This window comes from Lycium ferocissimum, chromosome 9 (genome assembly GCF_029784015.1).
Source record: "Lycium ferocissimum isolate CSIRO_LF1 chromosome 9, AGI_CSIRO_Lferr_CH_V1, whole genome shotgun sequence".
Classification (NCBI taxonomy): Eukaryota; Viridiplantae; Streptophyta; class Magnoliopsida; order Solanales; family Solanaceae; genus Lycium; species Lycium ferocissimum.
Window position 1 is genome coordinate 34325797 of NC_081350.1, and position 20705 is coordinate 34346501.

The 20705-nt window shown below is 33.2% G+C and overlaps 1 protein-coding gene and 1 pseudogene across 1 annotated transcript; one reads left to right on the top strand and one right to left on the bottom strand.

The window, feature by feature from the left end:
- Positions 1-2380: 2380 nt before the first annotated feature.
- Positions 2381-6596, bottom strand: LOC132030397 (autophagy-related protein 8f). The gene is made up of 6 exons (XM_059420020.1): positions 6445-6596; positions 5950-5990; positions 5772-5827; positions 3571-3623; positions 2807-2925; positions 2381-2706 (listed from the first exon to the last, which is right to left on the bottom strand). The coding sequence occupies exons 2-6, from the start codon at positions 5984-5986 to the stop codon at positions 2603-2605; spliced, it is 369 nt and encodes a 122-aa protein (XP_059276003.1). The 5' UTR covers positions 5987-5990; positions 6445-6596; the 3' UTR covers positions 2381-2602.
- Positions 6597-10236: 3640 nt separating this feature from the next.
- LOC132031833 (large ribosomal subunit protein eL6-like) lies at positions 10237-10795 on the top strand (annotated as a pseudogene).
- Positions 10796-20705: the final 9910 nt, after the last annotated feature.

A 20705-nucleotide genomic window follows, 5' to 3' on the forward strand; every position in this document is an offset into this window, starting at 1 on the left:
TAAAAGTTTAACTGTTATAGAGAATACACTTTTATTTATTTAATTAAGTCTTTCAACAAGCTGGGTTTAGACCAAACCTACTGAGTTCACCCATCCCTGAAAAGGTACGTCTAGCCATGCTCTCTTATACCTCCTTCTTTCTCCAACTACTGACCATTTTGGTGGATCAAAAGAAATCCCCATGGGAAAGCTAGCCCTTTTATTGCTCTTTGGGTAGTCTCTCTACTCAGGTTGTAGACTTGTAGCACTCAAAAAGACAGTAGTATTAATTCTTGTATAAACAAGATATATAGTGAATATGATGTGTTCCTAATGTTGTTTTTTCCTGTTTAATTTGTTCGAACTTAATAGTAGACAAAAGTTGACATTAACCTTCCCCGTCTTTATCTTGTTTTGCCTAATAAAGAATCTCACTATTAGTCCTTTTGTGTGTCTATATATGTACGTATTGGGATGGCGATTATTCCTATTAACTCATCGTACTCCAAACCGACACTGGTGAACAAGTGGAGTATATTAGGGCGCTTGGGATCGGAGAATTTTATTGACTCATTACTCATTCCATTTCAAACTCAATAAAATAGATCATAGATGGGGTAATTAAACTATATATGAAGGTCCTTATTTCGCACTTCCTATGATTAACCGGCATGAAATCCACCGTTAAATAGATCCTTTTTCTGCATTCCCTTTAACTAGCCTGAAACGCAAGAATAACTTAATTATTGATATATCTACTATACGAACATTAGCTTAAAATATCTCGATGGTTAAATATATAGTTAACGGGCATGTGTGGGTTAATAACATGGTGAATAAAATGATATGTTCCTAAACTTTGATTATTCATGCTTGTACATAACTGAAGTGGACAAAGGTTGACGGTAACCTTCTCTGTCTACTTCATGTTACTGCCTAAAAAATTTCACTAGACCAAGATGCTAACTGAGAGGAGCTAAAAATGTCGCCCACCCTTTAGTTTCTTGTAATTTACATTACATTGGATGCTGTGGAGATCTTCGCAAATTTTGCAAGTTATTGTATACACGTATAATAAAGTATATGGTAGAAGTGAATACATAAAAAGAATATGAATGTTGGGAAAGGAGTTACCTGCATAGTGCTTTCATAAACACAAATATCAGTTTTGCAAGATTATACGACGAAAGACGTGGACATGACCTTTGCAACAAAAACCTTGCGTTTACATTACAGTCATAGGTTCATTTTCCATTGCCAGAGAATTGGGTATTTTAGTTTTAGTGAAGCAACAAAATGGTAGGCCATGATGCTGATTCCTTTGACAAATTTACTCTCCCTTAAGTCAACATCTTCGACCAGTTTGTCCATAAACTCGATATACTTCATAATCTCCCCAGCCCAATGACACCATACTTCTGGACACAAGATTTCCCACAGGATTCTATGACTTGACTTGCTGAAAATAGGACTGAAGGCACTTTATCGCTATAATAAACATTCACTCAAAAGACCTCCTGAAACCCCCCGACAAAGCTATCAGATGTGTGCCTACCAATAACTGTCAAAGTCTTCGCCTTGCACGACGTCTCCTTCCATTTGTCCAGCTATGGAAAAGAAAGAAGGGCACAACACTTCATTCTCTTCACCGCTCTTTGTTTACTCCTAGCCTTCCCAACGCAACAAGGGACGACACTCTTCTATAAAAGGGGAATCACTTGGAGAAAGCTCATTTTCATAAGCAACCTCTCAAGAGTTAGGCCCTTACTTCTGGCTTTCATAGGGGAATCAGGTCTTGGAGAAAGCTCATTTTCATAAGCAACCTCTCAAGAGTTAGGCCCTTCATTCGGTCTATGTTTGGACTGTTGTCGTACTCAAAGGCGAGAAGCTACAACCGCGGATGCAATCGGCCTGGGATGAGAGGGGCGGCAACTTGAAAGTTTAATTTGTCTTTAATGTATAATCAACTTCAATTGAAGGTCGACTTTATACAAAGAAACATTTGTTTTTGGTCATTCAAAGAATGATGTGTTTGGAACTTCAGAGAATGAAATTTCCCAGTAATTGAAAGTCTTATGTTTTAAGCATCTGTTCATTTAAGAGGGAACATTATTCCATATCTCAAAGCTCCTTGAGCGACATTTGATGGAGAAATAAACTGTTCTACAAAATCAGCTTTTCTTTCGCACATCTGTGTAAGTTACTGAAATCTCTGGGATGTAAATATACAATTGGTGCTGAAAAAATAGAACACCCATTTCTCCATTCTCTTTCCACCTTATGGCAATAGTAAGCACAAATAATTACTAACAGAATGTTGAAATAGGAATACAATCAAGAATGAAATTAGGCATCTCAGTGTCGCCCCTTATAAAGCCACAACTGAACCAGACACTAACACTTCAGGAGATTGAATCCAGATTATTATTAACATCATATTCCAGAAGATTGGAACACTTGTCTTTTTGAACTATATGTAAATATATGCTATACATTATTTTTGCCAATAAAACCCCGATAAGAGGGAGGAACGAGAGAAGATATTAAAAGAACGACCGAGAAGTGTGACAGGACAATAAACAGGGGAAATTTAAGCAATGAAGGAATGTCACTGGCGTGAAAGCTACAGCTCGTCCAGGTCCCCGAATGTGTTTTCTCCACTGTAGGTAACATAGAGGAATCCATCCTCATCCTTTTTCTCGTCATAAATTGCAGACATGATTGCCCCTGCAAAACCAAACAGTGAGCTCACTTCATAGTAAAAAAGACAATTTTTTTAAATTGCTACAGCAACTTCCAAAAGCCAGATAGTACCGAGTAGATTTACCTGTTGGTGGTAGGACATTGTCAATAAATATGAAAATTGCCTTTTCTGCACTCAATTTGATTCTTTTGCGAATGACATAAACAAACTGCCCGACTGTCAAGTCAGCTGGCACAAGATACCTGTAATTTTGCCGATACAAAAACATGAGCCAGGTTTTGTGCTGGAGTCCCAAAACAAGATCGTAACAGAATATGCATTTTTTTGGTAATAAAGATAGTTGTGGCAACTCCAGTAGTGAGATGACAAAAACAGAGCTACTGAATATCTGAACCACTGGAAAATGGTAATCAACTGAAGCCACTTCAACACCGTGGGCCATATCGACAGACTGGTGGAATTTTCAATAATAAAAGAAGGGTCATATGCTTATCATGGTGTCCAGTTGGCAGGAGAGAACAGATGTACAAGGGAGGAAGAAACTGGCGATATAGTCAAATTGGAGATGTTTGTAAATTTGGCTCGTACAGCCTACAATTGAAGACAATGTTCATCTCAACATATCACATGAATGCCACCAAATATTACCTAAATTCAGGTAGAAAAACTAAATGTTTGGAACAAGGCAGCTTGGAACCAAGTTAAAGAACAGGTGAACTGCCCGTCTGAATGGGAGACACCAAAGGAAAGGAGACAGGAGACAAGAGAAATGAAGGAATCAGTGATAACATTTTCTGAGAGGTAACATTTTTCTCCATTGGCCAAAGCACAGCCGAACATAGACTAGTAACAAGAATAAGTTTATTTGTAGCTTGATCAGTACTTACTTTTTCTTATCGATGTTGGGAATATCACTCTTTTCAGCCTTTTCAACTATCACCTGGATATTACATAAAAACTGTGAGAAAGAAGCACTGAAGAATTCTGGATGGATTGGCACATATTACCATGAAAATAAATAGTAAGCAGAAATTCTTGAGTTACAATTGGACACCACTCTCGGTCGACGCATATCCATTTTGAGTTCAGACCAATCTCATCTATAATAATCATATAATTGGCACATAACACCAAAGTGAACAACTATTGAGCAACAATTCTTTGAATTACAATTGGACACTACGCACCTTGGACCGTATCCAATTTGATTTGAGACAATGGACTACTATGATAATAATAAGGTATTTTGCAATGAACAAATTTTTAAGTATTGTTCAGTGAGGATTCATCTATCCCAATTCCAACTTGCTTGGGATAGGAGCGCGTTGTTGTTCCTTCACCCACATAAAATGTATATGTACTTTTACATATGATGATTACAAAATCTCCACTGATTAGAATGTAAGTATTGACATTTTACACATTATTTGAATTACTTAAAAGTTTTCACTGATTAGTATTTTAAAGTAAGTGATTGACATGCTTTCTCCATTACTTTGAATGTGACTTATTCAAAGTTGTTCATCATTATTTAAACCGCATAACAGCTACATACTTTTGTCATTAAGACTTTTGACTACATAAACTTACTACTTCGACTTTTGCAATTCTTTCATCTCTTACTTTTGAAGTTTAGGTCTTGTCGAATGATCAACTCTACCCAGAATCGTTCATTCTTCCTTCAAATCATTGAAGGACATATCCAACTATAAGAATCTCATCTGCAGTAGATACCTTTACCCCATTCACACATTTAAAAAATCATACCCTTTTCAGCAAACAAGAAAGCCTCTTGGGTCTTCAATAGTTATAACGCTGAGAGACAGAGTGGATTGAGATTTGAAACAGAAACGGCATTCTAAGATCGACTTAGTTGTCAACTTGATATAGATGAAACCGCCAGTGACATTGTAATTCTTTTCTTTCTTTTTTTTGAGAAGGTAACAGTTCAGTGACATTGTAATTCTGGAACTAGGAGTTCAGGCAAACAGAACTTATAGCAGTAAGGAGACTTGTTTACAGGAACGTGCTATCACCTCGATTGTTTTTATCAAACTCGAAAAGCATGTTTTAGTGCCTTCGGTGTATTATCCTTTTCTATTGTGCATTCAAGTATCAAATGAATATGGGGGACATACATGGCCAATAAATAGGAAACTGGCCCATATTCTTCAAAAACTCCTTAGTCTGTTCATTCTACGTCCCCAGGCTCCCAATTGGTCTGTGAGTTAGTTGTGTTATTAAGCGTACAGTGCCACTATTTCTGTTTCCAGTCCACCACATAAGAATACTGATGTGCTCTCTTATGTAATTGAGATGGTAAGTTCTTTGAATTACTAGATATGTTCTATCGCAAGGCAATTTCCGTTTGGTAGTGAAACAAGGAAATTTCAAATTTAATCACATTATACCAGGTATGTTCTTGTAATACATCTCTTATCCATTATATCAGTAACTATTGTTTTGAAAACATCAAATAACAGAGAAACTGCAAGTAAGAAGCAAGAAGAGGAAAGTCTGGGATTTTGAAGCTCCACTATTTAGCTTCCAAATTTATACTACTTGAGTCCAAATTTGTTTAAATATAATCTCACCATCATACATTCTTAGCTCCCGTTTGGCCATAGATTTGGTAACCTTTTCCCACAAAAAAAAAAAAATTTGAAAGCATTGTTTGTCCATGGAATTTGATCAGTTGTTGAAAAAAAAAAAAAAAAAAAAAAAAAACAGTTTTCGGCTGAAATTTTTCTTTTACTTACAAAACTTCAAAGTTTTTCCAAGTAAAATGCATGTCCAAACGCAACTTCAAGTTCCAAAAACTAATTTTCAACACAACTTCAAAAACTCTTATTTTCAAGTTTCACAAAATCTATAGCCAACCGCTAGCTTAACATCAGACAACTTGGTATTGTACCGATTAAGCCAATGACTCAAAGTCCATTCAGAAAAACACCCAAAGATCAAACAACAAATATTCATACTACAAGATAATAGTTCAAATTTCACAATAATCTTGTCAATGATATCAGTTAATCACATTGACACTAGCAGTTACCATATCCATTCACATAAAACTTATAATTCTCACCGGAATCCTATCCGAGTATTTTTCCCTGATCCTAGCAGCCTCAGCACGTCTCTTCTCTGAACATCATCCAAAACAACACACAGTCAAATAAATCACTAACACCCACAATTCTTTTTCAGAAAAAAAAAAAAAAAAAAAAAAAACACACACACACACACACACAAAAAAAAAAACTAACCAAGATCATGCTCTTGCTTGAATGAGCTCTTAGCCATATTCCTGAACCAAATAGCCGAAAAAACACAATTATTATTGCCTTGATTAACATATTAACCACAACTGCATTACATAACAATCAGCTACTTATTCTAAAACACAACTCCAAGTAAGCATCTTTTTAACCTAAACTAATCAAACCCACAAAGAACTTTTAATTTTGCTGCTTTTAAAACAATCCCCATCAAGAAAATATTCATAAAAAATTATCAAAAGGATTAAACACGAAGAACTCTTTATATTATGTATAAAGTAAGCATCTTTTAACCCAAACTAATACAAAACCAATCAAACCAACAAAGAACTTTTAATTTTGCTACTTTAAAACAACCCCATCAAGAAAATATTCATCAAAAACTATTAAAAAAAAAAAGAACCCAATTGATAAAGCATGAATCTTTAACTATTAGTACTAAAAGAAAATATAAATAACGATTGATATAAGTAAATAACCAACCTTTGTTTTTTGTGATAAGAATGATCGTCAATAGAGAGAAAAAAAAAAGATAAAGAATGAAGGTTGAGTAAATGATGACTTTGCTTTTTTGCTTTGTTTTAGGACTCTTTATTATTATGTAGTAGTATAAATAATCATTATCCAAAACTCTTTTTATTTTAGTTGACACGCAACTATAGGGAAACTGTCTGTGTAAGCACTCATACGCTTCGTATTAAAATTATTTATCGTTATTGAGGAGTAAAATACACAATTAACTATTTTTTTCTATTTTAGTCTTAGCAAAATTCTGTCATTAATAGAGATGAATAGGAGAACATCAAAGTTAGTCAAATACTATTTCTAATTAACATTCTTAAGAAGCGTGTAAAATAATAAAGCGATAGATAATTCAAAACTTTAACAAAGTGTTTCTTAGGTCAGTTATATTAGGCCTCTAGCCGAAAATTTTATATTATATTTTATTTTTACTATATTAGAAGCATGAGTGGAGGTGGCTTCGTCGTCCACCTCCAACTCATGTTTTTTTTTTTTTTAAGGTGGACTCACCACCTCCAAACTCATGAACAAAGAAGGCATTGGAAAAGTTTTGTCGCATATAATAAGCCTTTATTTTTTGTTTATTGAAGTTTTAAGGAATTTTACAAACTCAGGAAAGCTTTTCATTAAAAAAATATTATCTTTAAAGGGCTCTTTATATATTTCATTTTCATTCAAATATGGATTAGTGGTAATTCAATGGTGGTAAAGGAAAGTCAATTAAGTTACTCTTTTCCTTTAAAACAATAAACACATGTTTACTAAAATTTTGAAATTTATCATTCCCTTATAATTGTAAAATGTAGGACAAGGTTATGGTTACTGGTTAGATTAAGTTTTGAAGTATGTTATGTGAATATATATGCTTAAAGATTGCCATAAAATGAGAAATTAGTATAACTTAAATAGATATATAGTGGATAATTTTGATATTTATATTTGTACCTATGAGGAAAAAAAAATTAGTTAGTGTTCGAATCAGATGTACCAAAACTCCTCATAGGAAAATTCGCTATGATGATATTAGTGTTTTCGAAAAGTTTAGCTTATCTATAGGTTGTATATACTAAAAATCTCTTGGTGCTTAGAAAAAATGAGACCCTGCTTCTTTAATGTGTTCCATTCTTTTCGTTCATGAAATTTTTTTCATTATCCTTTGCATAAGAAACACTTACTCAATGACTTTATTCTAGGGAAATTTACCTTGTTTGCCCATGCGGTCTAAATATTACTTGAAAAATATCTATTTAAAAAAATACTACACTGCATACTTATTTAAATAAGATATTTACAAAATTCGGTAAGTATATCTAGTTTTATACCTTTAAGATGTGCAATTAATTATTTTGTGTACCATTAAATAGCTTGAATCAACTATTTTTATCGTATTTTGTATACATAACTCTCCATTAAAGCCAATGATCTCTGCTTTTTATTCTATAACACTATGTTATACAGTTTATTAAAGTATTAATGGCCAGGAAAAAATTATTTTAGTGTTTAAATAATAGGTGCAACTAAAGATTAGACACAAATTAAATTAAAGATTAAACACAAATTAAACTATATCCGAATTCGAAATGTTGGGCCCGCGCAAACCTCATTTAGTATTTTTATATTCGTTAGTCAATTTTTTCTTAATTGTTTGAACGACTATTATATCAACTTTCTTTATTTTCTTTCCATCTGTACATTTTACTTTTGAATAAAATTTCAAAACTTGAGTCAATGAGTTCTAATAATTATCAAATCTCAAAGTCAAATTAACCTTTGAGGAAATCTTTTAATAATACAAATTTTATACGTCTAGATGCAAGGTACATAATGATATTTCCACTTTTAGCATAATGTCTTATCTAGCTTTTATGATTAATGGTCGAAAATCATTTTAGTCCTCTAACTTTATTCTAAAAATTAAATACCTCTCCCAATATTGAACAATCGACATTTTCATTCTCTTATCTCAACTTTCGACCATTGACCGGTAACTATACTAAAATGATTTTCACCCTATGATTAATTGTTCAAAAGTTTATATAATGTTTCAAATTTAGAAAGCTTCCTACTACAACTTTTATATTGTTTGTTTTATATCCAAGCATATTAGAAAACAATAGAGTAATTTAGACAAAAAGTGCAAATGAAGAAAACATTAACTGCTTGGTAAATTTATTTATTAACTAGTATATGTGTTGTACCCGTAGTAGCTTTCTTTGCATGTTAATTAGATTGTTTAACAGTTTATTATAACATTATTATTTTGGTCGGCAAGTACTTACCAAAAAATTCCAATGAGCTTTTCATGATTGAGTTACTTATTTTTAAGCGGTTTATTTGTTAATTAAATCCTAGTGTTCGACCTTTTCTACCCAATCAAGTTTAATTTTTTTCCAATTATGCAATGGTCTTAATTCTTTCTTGATTGTTTTTCTTTTTTTTTTGTAATTTCATTATGATTGTGACAGATCCATTAACTAGGAATTTTGATGAGGCTTTATAATTAAATACAAGGACCACTTTGTAATGCGTGTAGACACAAGCAAACGACGTGTCCCATAGAACAAAGAGGATATACTTTTCGAATCCTCCAAGTGTACACCTTTCTTTGTCTTCTCTCTTCTTCTTTTTCCCCACCACAGCCCAACTATATTCGGATTCGCATAGCGTGGCCTCCATTCGAAGGGAGTACCATCGAAATCTTTTAATAATCAAAGTTCCAATTCGAGGCATACGATTAAGGAAGAGTACTAGGCTCTCCATCCATCTGCGTCATTTTGATAGTTTTCTTTGTCTTCTCTCATTTTCGCCTTGTGGAATTCGATGGCTTTGGATTACCCCGCTAATGTCGTGGTATGGTAGGATAGATAAAACTTATGTGTAATTAGTTAAAGTTTTAAATTAAAAATTACAATAAAATTTGATTATGAGCGTTTTTAATTTAAATAAATTTTAGCATTGTGAATTTGAAATAAACGAGCCCCCAAAACAGATACGAAACACCCATGAAAATTAACTAAAAAGGAAAATCTTTTATTACTAATTCAGTGAAAAATATTTATCCGTACCTAGTTTAAAGAACTGAAAATTTTGTCGAAATATCCGTAAAAAAGCATTTTCGACGAGGACAAATAGTTACTCCATCAACAATTGTGCACACTAAATGGCATCTTAGTTTATCAACAATTCATTAAATGTGAAATTATTTCAGTGGTAAAAGAAAAAGGAGTTGTAAGAACTTATCCTAAGAACAATAAGTAATGGGCAATTTGCAGGATTGTCCTTCGCTGGGTGGTCTTTAATTTTTGTCCCTCAAATTGGTGGTCTTTAACGTTTGTCCTTATTAAAAATTTATTGGTTTTAGAGTTCAAACCTCCGAATCAAAAATTTTAAAAAAATTCACAAGGTCGAATTTGGATTCGCAAGACAGAGTTTTGCCTTAAGGCAGAATTTGGCAGAGCTTTGCAGCAAAATTCTGTCTTGCGAATCCAAACACCTTGTGCCTTTTTTTTTTTTTTCAAGGAAGCAGGGTTCGAACCCGCAACCTCAGGGTATTAGGCCAAAGACAAAACTTAAAGGCCACCAATTTGAAGGACAAAAATTAAAGACCACCCCAAATGAAGGCCAATCCGCGCAAAAAAAGGATAAGTAATTTTGATGATATTAGTGGGCTTGTACTAAATTACTTCTCTGGACTTGTCTGTTCAAGATAGCCCAACAACTACGCACCTGTTGATAAATGCAGCCCACAAATACATGGATACTGTTTGTGTAACTGGGCTAACGGGCTGATTTATTTGTCTCTATTTTTAGAAGTTGTACAAGTATAATATATGGAATGACAAAACATTAGGTTATCGCCTACCCTATACAAAAATTTAGACCATTACTACAGGTACAGTGTTGATTATTCTTGCTGGAAGATTTAAGGGAAAAAGAGTTGTGTTTTTGAAACAACTTAAATCTAGGTTGTTACTTGTTAATGGGCCTTTTAAGCTTAATGGAGTTTCATTAAGACGTGTTAATCAAGCTTATGTTATTGCTACTTCAACGAAAGTTGATGTTAGTGGGGTAAATGCTAAGAAGATTGATGATAAGTATTTTGCTAAACAAGCTAAGAAGAAGGGTGAAGGTGAGTTCTTTGAAGAGAAAAAACAGGAGAAGAACGTGCTTCCTCAGGAAAAAAAAAGATAATCAAAAAGTTGTTGATGTAGCATTGATCAAGGCCATTGAGGGTGTTCCCGATTTAAAGGATTATTTGTGTGCAAGGTTCTCAATCAAGTCAGGCATCAAACCTCATGAGCTAGTCTTTTAAGCCTAGAAAATTTCTACTATACTCTTGTTTGAGTTGATCTTAATATCTCTGTTTGTGTTTTTGAAAATTTCCAGTAGTTCTTACTAAAGATTTTGTTGATGAGAATCATTTTAATTAAAAGATGCAATATGAGATTTTTCCCGGCAAAAAAAAAATGACTTAATCAAAAAAACAAAATAGAAGTTGATGTATAAACCTATCAGATCATAGATCTCAAGAATTCTGATTCTAGAGATTATTTAAATGTGAACTTATAAATCCTTCAAAGCGAAATAGGATATCAAGTGAAATTTCTTCTTCTTTTTTTTATTTTATAAAAGAAGCTTATAAACCGAGAAAACGAACTCCTCTGCCACTAAGAGGAGACTTTGACTACATGGTTTTCATTTGTCGCTATCTAATTCTGGACAAGGTATACATATGCAACATATATGTCATATAAACTTTCGACTAACTAGTTACTTTTAATATTATATATTCGGAAAAATTAAATAATTGTTGATTATCATGGTTGAAGACTTAGCTGTGACACCACTATGGGTGGTTGTATGACTTTGATTGATCAATCATGGAATTCACTGTTTTGGGGACACTGTTTTTGGGATTTAATTCTCAGTGACTCCTATATCCTAAGGGAGAGTGGTTTTATTTAGGTAAATACGTACACCGTTTTCACATTAAATTAAAAAATATATATATATTTCTAATAAATTAAAATATAAATACATATCATTTAATTATTTATTATTGTTAAGCGAGAAATTCGTGCGTATTAATTTTCTTTATATTCATAAATTTGACGTAAGGATAAAGTAAATGAAACATTTTAGCTTTTGGTATTTAATTGAATGTTTGTTTGACCACCAATGATTGTCAATCAAACATTACGGCTCGGCAATCTTTCGTAAATGCTTATCCATGTCCAATTTACTAGACAAATGAAAAGTGAATGTGCCACTAAAGTCTGGCTTAATAATTTATAGGGTTCTTTTATCAAAAAAAAAAAAAAAAAAAAAAGAGAGAGAGAGAGAAATTAAATGAGCGAATGCGTGCACACAATTAATATATGCGTAAATTTTTACTATAATATCGTAAAAGATGATGCACCAATTATTACCATGTATACAGGGGCGGAGCTAGGTAGGTTCTAGGGGGTTCATCTGAACTCCTTCGGCGAAAAATTATAGTGCATATGCAAGATTACAATTGTTTTTTTAATGTATATATATTAGATGTTGAACCCTTTTTAGTTTCTTATATTATTAATAACCGTATTTTTGACCCCTGTTGAAAATCACTGTTTTTACTGCATGTATATATTACAAATATTTTCTTATCGTTTGACAAAAACTCTAAAAAGAAAAAAGAAAAAGAAGTTATGTTTGAAATAGCATATCAAAATTAAGAACTATGGACCTAAAGAAGATCGATAAGAAGCAACCTCATGGATATTTTAAACAATATTTCGGAGGTGTGGGGAATGTCAAATGTGGCACTAATATATACCAAATGTAATAAAAAGTAAATCAATGGACATATATAAAGAATAAGAGATAGATGTCCGAGAAAAAAGAATAATTTAATTATAGTAGACAAAAAAATGACAGTTATATAAAACGTCAATTTGACCTAGTGTCAAGACAATTTGTAGTAAGCAAAGTGAATTTTCTTGGTCACAAAGAGAGTAATCTGGTGTGGAAATGTTTCACTTTACAATTGCTCTCTTCTATTTTTTCTTTTTTGCTCTCTTCTATTTTTTCTTTTTTCTTTCTTTTATGGAACTTCATTGCTTTTTCTTATTGAATATTTTAAGAAATATGCATTTTTCCTTTGCCTTCTTGAAAGTTTCTGTATAAGAAATGAATAATTTGAAACCATAGAAAGACAAGATTGCGTGGCAAAGAAACACTCTTTTTGGTCAATGTTTCCATTTCTAGGCCCTCCTTCTCAACCTTTGTTTCAACATTTTTCGAGGAATACAAACACATTAAGTGGCTGTGTTATTATCTTACTTTCATGGTAGATATCTAATGTATTTTATCTTTTTTGTTTTTGTTTTGGTTGAACTAATTTAGATTTGCATTATGTATGACCAATTATAGGATAAAACGTTTCTATCAGTGATTTCTACATTCTCAGAGTTGAGGTGCACTCAACCCGATTTTTTTTTTATTAAGAATGAAAAATCTCGCTCATCCCGTCACAATTTGATGATGTTGATCTTATAAAAATATAAGTATTGTTTAAAGGCCAAATATATTGGCGACCTCTCAAACTTGTTACAAATTTTTATTTTGGTAGGTTATTTTCGCATTGCACTGACTATACCTATTAAACACAAATTTTATAACTCCAAATCGCCAACCTTCATACTCTATTCTTTTTCATATTTATGCACTCATCCTACACGTTAGGAGAAAAACTCTCATCCTATCCAATTTAATTAGTTTGGCAAGCTTTTGGCAAATAGTCTTTTTAATACTCATATTCAAGCAAACGCTAAATAACCTAGGGAAACGAAAAGAAATGTAAACGAATGAAACACGATATATAATGCTTATTTGGTGACAATATAGATTTGGATTCAATGGGAACAAGTTCCCACCCAGATTTGCAATCTTACTTTGAAAATTAAAATATTGTTTATCATGTTTAATGCAAAATACCTTAAATCTCAATCCAAGTGTAGTTTAATCCAAGAAATATTATTACTCTATGTGATTTTCATATATTATAATAATAATAATGTGGTCCCAATGTCAAAGGTATAAAAGGCAGTAAGAAAGAAGAAAAGGTAAAGAAACAGTACTTAATTGCCTGCCTAGAAAAGCACTGAAACTGGTTCAGTTCACAAGGAACTAAATTTTTACAAATTACTTAAAATAGGAGATAGTAATAAAAACTAAAAAGGGCACATGCTCAGGCAAAACAACGTTCTTTTCATAAGCTTTAACTCAAACGCCTGTCCCATTAGAAAAGCTAGCTTTAGCACTGTCGTAAATATTCAAAATCTCAAGGGCATGCCTGTCAATTGCATATCATTTTCCTTCAAAGTCAATATACAATTGAGGAAAACTATGTTATTAGTAAAAAAATATATTTATGTGTGAAAGTGGAAAATCCGATCCTAAATGGTGTTTGCTTTGAAAAAAATGGAGCAAGAAATAGTTATGTAGCAATTGCAATAATTGTCTATCAAGCAGACACAACTTTAAAAAAAGTTTAAAACTCAGAAATTTTTGGTAGAGGTAAATGCAATACATGGTGGATTGGTTGTAGCTAATTAGCTATGACGATGCTGTAAGGAATCCGCGACTTAAGTAGTACAAAAAATAAAAAGTTGAACCAAACTAGTACAAAAAAAAAAAAAAAACATAAGTAGTATTCACGCACGAAATTCGTGCGTGAAAGGACCAAACTGCAAAAACACAGTTTTGGCCTTTCACGCATGCAATTTTGTGCGTGAATGGGGTGACCAAAAAAAAAAAAGAGAATATTGGTATCACGCACTAATTTTGTGCGTTAATGTTTTTTTTTTTTTTTTTTTTTGCGTTACCATTCCAATCACGTTTTTTTCCATACTTTGGGCAAAGATTAGTCATGTTTTAAAATCCCAAAATATCAATATTTTATGTAAAACTTAATTTTTTTTTGCGTACAATAATGTCAACTCATTACATCAAGTCCACCTAAATGTTTGGATCGTCGTTTTAGGGTTCTAAAGTGCCCAAAGTAAGTTTTGAAACTTGTAATATTTATAGGGTTTTGATTTAAGTGTTTTAATAATAATTCATCCAATACGAGAGGTTTATACAAATTAAAAAATAATTCATTTCATTTAATTACAATACTAATTCAAAGCAATACAATAATAAATTACAATAACAATACAATCTTCAAGTTCTAGAGGCTCTATTACTTCGAGACGTGCTTGTACTACCACGGCCTTGTTGCCCACGAACGCTTGTCATGGCCATATTGCTTTACATATAGAGCACTTGCGAGAGTAAGTTCTTTCACTAACATCCATTTGATTGGGTCTACGACTCCGTGAGTTAATGCCCAATTTTCTAATGTAATCCTTGTTAGCAACCATCGAAAACGGCTCGTTTGGCCAATAAGCTTCATTACTAAGTGGGTGGAATTGGCCGGAATATGCTCTAAGGTAACTTTGGACCTTGTATTCCCCCGCCACATAATTTGTTACCGTTTTTCTCATTCTCTCGAAGCACTTGACAGCATGAGAACACGGCATATGGTACGTTTGCCACTTACCACAAGTGCATGTTCTTGTTGCCTCATAAACGGTATGCACGTTTCCACCCTTACCGTTATAATAACCCGTCCTAACCACACATGTTGAATTGGGTCATACTCGGTCATTTGGTGACGCTCACATTTTGTCTATAATGCTCCATAGTTTTGAAGGGCTTTGGCATCCATTTCCCGCCGTCGGCTAATATCGCTACGGCTTTGCCTTGTCCTAACAACAAATCGCTCCACCACCGCTTGAAAGTCATTCTCACCATTGCGGTGACGGGTAGTCCTCGAGCGGCATTTCGCAAGCCATTGAAAGACTCGAGTGTTTGTTGTGAGCATGCCCCATCTTTTCCTCCGTCGCAGTAAGCGTCCATTTTTCAACATCGAGCTTCATCAACCAAAGCGTATGCGGGTTCACTCACCGCACGATCGGATCCATTTTCGACCCATTTTCGTTGTTGATGCTCATCGCAATTTCCCACATCAATTTGTTTAAAAAAGTGCCATTATGAAACGTTGATTGCAAATTCGCCTTCAAGTGCCTTAAACAATAGCGATGGTAAGCAAAGTGAGGCGCCACCCCGGTAAATTATCCATATTGTGCAATATGCCTTTATGACGATCGACAAAGACGCGTATGCGGTGACGATCCTTAATAACATGAGTTTTCAAATGGGTCAAAAAGATCCCCCATGTGTCGTTGCTCTCGTTAGCGGCAATTGCGAAAGCAAGAGGAAATATTGACCCATTGGCATCCATTCCCGAGGTATCTTTTCAACATACATCTCAAGAACATTAATGAATACTAAATCACGATATTCTTCCGGGGATCCCAAATAATCACTCAAAGATTCATCATCGTTGATATTGTGCATGCCATAACGCACTACACCGTTTGATATTGTTTGTGGATATCGCGCTTATTGAGATTCCAAACTCAGGTGGGTGTAGTTTTCATTCTTTCGTGCAAGTAACCGACTAGTGTTTCATAACTTAAAGTTGTTGGAAATTTAACATGGGCTTTTGGTTTGATACTATAACGAATGGAGTAATTGTCCTCGTGACGATATCTCCATCCCAAAATAGTGAAACCTTAACACGCGAAGCATTTTGAGACATTTTTTTGAATGAAGTTTGATTTTTTTTATGACTTGTAAGACTTAGGCCTATGCAATTGATGAGTTTTTCACTGCCAACATTCAAGTTAAATAAATTCTAAATTGTCACGGAGCAACGTATTGTCAAATCAATACTTATAGTGAGCATTAAATTGGTGCGCAATACAAAACGCGCGAATAATGCAAAGCAACGTATTGTCAAATCAAGCCTTTATGTGCCATAGATTCCTGAAATTGTCATGCGTGGTGTGTTGTCAAATCAATACTTATAGCGCGCATTAAATTGGTGCGCGCAATACAAAACGCGCAAATAATGCAAAGCAACGTATTGTCAAATCAAGCCTTTATGTGTCATAGATTCTCGAAATTGTCATGCGTGGTGTGTTGTCAAATCAATACTTATAGCGCGCATTAAATTGGTGCGCAATACAAAACGCGCAAATAATGCAAAGAACGTATTGTCAAATCAAGCCTTTATGTGTCATAGATTCACGAAAATTGTCATGCGTGGTGTGTTGTCAAATCAATACTTATAGTGCGCATTAAATTGGTGCGCAATACAAAATGCGCAAATAAACCCTAAAATCTGTGCGTTAAAGTGGTAAAACAGTTTTGCCCTTTCAAGCACAGAATTTGTGCGTGAAAGGGGCAAACCTGATTTACCCTTTCACGCACAAAAACTGTGCGTGAAAGTGTAAAATACGACTTAAACCCTAAAATTTGTGCGTGAAAGTGGGGGAAATTTTTTTTTTACACTTTCACGCACAGAATTTGTGCGTGAAAGGGACAAAACTGTTTTACCTTTTCACGCACAAAACTGTGCATGTAATGAGCCGACATTATTGTACGCAAAAAAAAAATTAAGTTTTATATAAAATATTGATATTTTGGGATTTTAAAACATGACTAATCTTTGCCCAAAGTATGGAAAAAAAACGTGATTGGAATAGAGCCTCTAGAACTTGAAGATTGTATTGTTATTGTAATTTATTATTGTATTGCTTTGAATTAGTATTGTAATTAAATGAAATGAATTATTTTTTAATTAGTATAAACCTCTCGTATTGGATGAATTATTATTAAAACACTTAAATCAAAACCCTATAAATATTACAAGTTTCAAAACTTACTTCGGGGCACTTTAGAACCCCTAAAACGACGATCCAAACATTTAGGTGGACTTGATGTAATGAGCCGATATTATTGTACGCAAAAAAAAAATTAAGTTTTATATAAAATATTGATATTTTGGGATTTTAAAACATGACTAATCTTTGCCCAAAGTATGGAAAAAAACGTGATTGGAATGGTAACGCAAAAAAAAAAAAAAAAAAAAAAAAAAAAAAGAAGAAGCCTCAACATTAACGCACAAAATTAGTGCGTGATACCAATATTCTCTTTTTTTTTTTGGTCACCCCATTCACGCACAAAATTCGTGCGTGAAAGGCCAAAACTGTGTTTTTGCAGTTTGGTCCTTTCACGCACGAATTTCGTGCGTGAATACTACTTATGTTTTTTTTTTTTTTTTTTTTGTACTAGTTTGGTTCAACTTTTTATTTTTTGTACTACTTAAGTCTCGGGTTCTGCTGTAAGCGATGAGAGTAGTGGTGATGATAAATGATGGCTAGTGAATGTAATAATTGATTGATTGAGATGTTGTTGTGGGTAGTGAATATGGATAGCAGCAGGGGCGGAGCCAAGTGGTGGCCAGGGTGTTCATCCGAATCCTCTTAGGCAAAAAATTATCATATACACATGAGACTAATATTATTTTTTATGTATAAATAATAGATTTTGAACCCCTTGTCTTCCTCGTTTCTTACTCTTTTATATTTTTGAATCTCCTAGTAAAAAATCCTGGCTCACTGGATAGCGGCAGTTGGTAACGGGTGGCGATAATAATGGATAGCGGCAGTTAGTAACGGGCAACGATAATAATGGATAGCAGCAGTTAGTAACGGGCAACGATAATAATGGATAGCGGTAGTTAGTAACGGGCGACGACACTAATGGATAGCGGTAGCTAGTAACGCGCGACGACAATAATGGATAGCGATAGTTAGTAATGGACGACGACAATAATGGATAACGTCATAGCGGTGAAAATGAATAGAGTAGTAGTGAAATGTCTATTTTAATAATATTAGACATTTTTATAGCCTTAATCATTCATATCTATTTAGACATTAAGTTATGTAATATAAAATATAAACGTCTTAATAACTTAGATCTAATTAATTAAAATTCAAAATCTAAAAGACAAATTAACTTAATGATTGAGATTTGAATAACTAAGATTTATCATACATTCATTAAATGCAGACAAATAGCAGGCATTAGTCCTTAATTTTAGGGCTGGGCATAAATACCGAAAATCAAAAAATCGGACCGAACCGAACCGAACTTCAAGAAACCGAAACCGAAAGAACCGAACCGAACTAGTTGGGTTCGGTGTTTGGTGTTCACCTTCAAAAAATCGAAACCGAAATAGCCAAACCGAACCGAAGAACCGAAATTTATACATTACCCAAAAAAATTAAAATAGTCCGAACCCATTAAGTTTAAGCCCAAAAAAACTCAATTGTAATAAGCTCTCTTTTGTTTTTGTATCCCTAATTTTTCACTTCAGTTGAGAAAATCAAATATCTTTAACAAAGAAAGATGACCGGGACGTGTCTTTAGAATTAATGTATGTCCTTTATGTGTGTTCTTAATTATTCTTACTGTATGTATATAACACCTAGTAATCCTATATTATGGTTATGATTTTCTGTTCTTGTGTATCATGTTTGTTTGACTTTGATTTTAATTTATTAGTTTTATGTTTTGTTGCTTTTGAGAATATGAATTAGTATAAATGGAATCGCTTCTAATATCATATCAAAAAAATCGAATTGAAAAAACCGAAATTGAACCGAACCAAACTTCAAAAAACCGAAACCCAAAGAACCGAACCTAACTAGTTGGGTTCGATGTTCGGTGTCCACCTTCAAAAAACCGAAACCGAAATAGCCAAATCGAAGTTTGATAAAACCGAAACAAAAAATCGGATGCTCACCCCTAATTAATTCTACTTTGATCAAAGAAAAAAATGATGAGAGCATTTATGGACGAAAATGCCCCTAGATAGCAACTGGAGAAAAAACAAAAGCCTGCAGGCTAAGTAAAAATCAAAAAGAGACTACTGACTGGTCACAACAGTAACACTTGTTTACCATTTTATTTTTCCAACTTTGTAAAAAGTGAAAAAGTTATAGCGGGTAAATCCTACAAAAGCGCAATCCGGCAAAATGGGGGAACTTCGCCGTCATTTATAGCATTTTAACCATTGGTTTAACTTCCTTTGACCCACGCGCTCCAGTTTCATTTGGTAACATCAACCGCTTCATTAGTAGAATTACTGTTGGTTGTGGTTTGTTTAGTTTTCAGGTAAACCATGGTTTGTTTACCCGTTTGATTTGATTTTAGCATAACGATTAGCAATCAGATGAAATAATGAAGGTTTATTTCAGACAGAGCAAGGGATTATAGTCGGAAAATGTTTTAACCTTTGTATTAAAAAATAGTCATTATTCTCATGTTTCAAAATTCACAACTATTTATGGTCATTTGGTCAAGGGATTAAGTGGACTATTTCAGATTTTTATTGTAGGTAACTAAATTTATCACGGGTTTGATTGGAGACATGAGCTAGCATATATCATATATAAGGTGAGATGAATTATTGAAGTTATAGTCCTGATTTTAATTCTAAGATTATAAACCTGCTCAGAGTATTAGTAGAAATTAAGTTTGAAGGCAATATCAAGTCTTAATCGGTAGAACTATGCGGTATTTGTAAGGTGTAATAAATCTTTAGTGACAAATAAAATAGTAATATGATTTTTTTTATGACAAAAAAGAAAAAGAAATAGTAAAGCTTTTCGTAGATTGAAACTCACATGATGTTATCAAAGAATAGAAAAAGATATACTATTGTTTACTGGTTAATAAGGCAATTGATTGGGGGTGGGGCGTGGGGTCAATCACCTAGTAACAACTTTTGAATCTTAGTGAGAAATACTAGGGGAAGTCAAGAAACTAAATACAAATAATAATTAGGAGCTGACCCTAACAATAACCAATAAGGAGAAGGAAAGCTACTTCTTAAGAAATAGTACTAAAATCTAAAATATGGAAGAAAGGAACTCACCAAGCCTCTTAGCATGACAATAAAGTTATACATTCTTACAATTTATTTAATTACTAAATAAAGTAAATATAATTTGTTTAATATACATAACAGATCAAGTAAAAAATCATTTTATTCTAATTTTTTCGATAATATTTTTCATTTGATACATTTAAATTGTATATTTAGCTCAATTCAATTTGAATATAAAGAAATTGGACAAATCATATTTTTATAGACTAATTTTACCATTCCTATATCCAAATCCTTGGTCTACACAACAAAAGAGGACAAAAAATCTGCAAGGTTATTTTCAATCCTCAATTTGCACCAATGATTTTGTCAAAATTTGAGAACTTCC

What these genes read in the sequence shown, in the direction of transcription:
- LOC132030397 (XM_059420020.1), bottom strand. Translation starts at nt 5,986, where the DNA reads ATGGCTAAGAGCTCATTCAAGCAAGAGCATGATCTTG. An exon ending in AATACTCGGATAGGATTCCG is followed by an intron (nt 3,624 to 5,771) that starts GTGAGAATTATA and finishes TGTAATATCCAG; the next exon opens with GTGATAGTTGAAAAGGCTGA. An exon ending in CAATGTCCTACCACCAACAG is followed by an intron (nt 2,707 to 2,806) that starts GTAAATCTACTC and finishes TTGGTTTTGCAG; the next exon opens with GGGCAATCATGTCTGCAATT.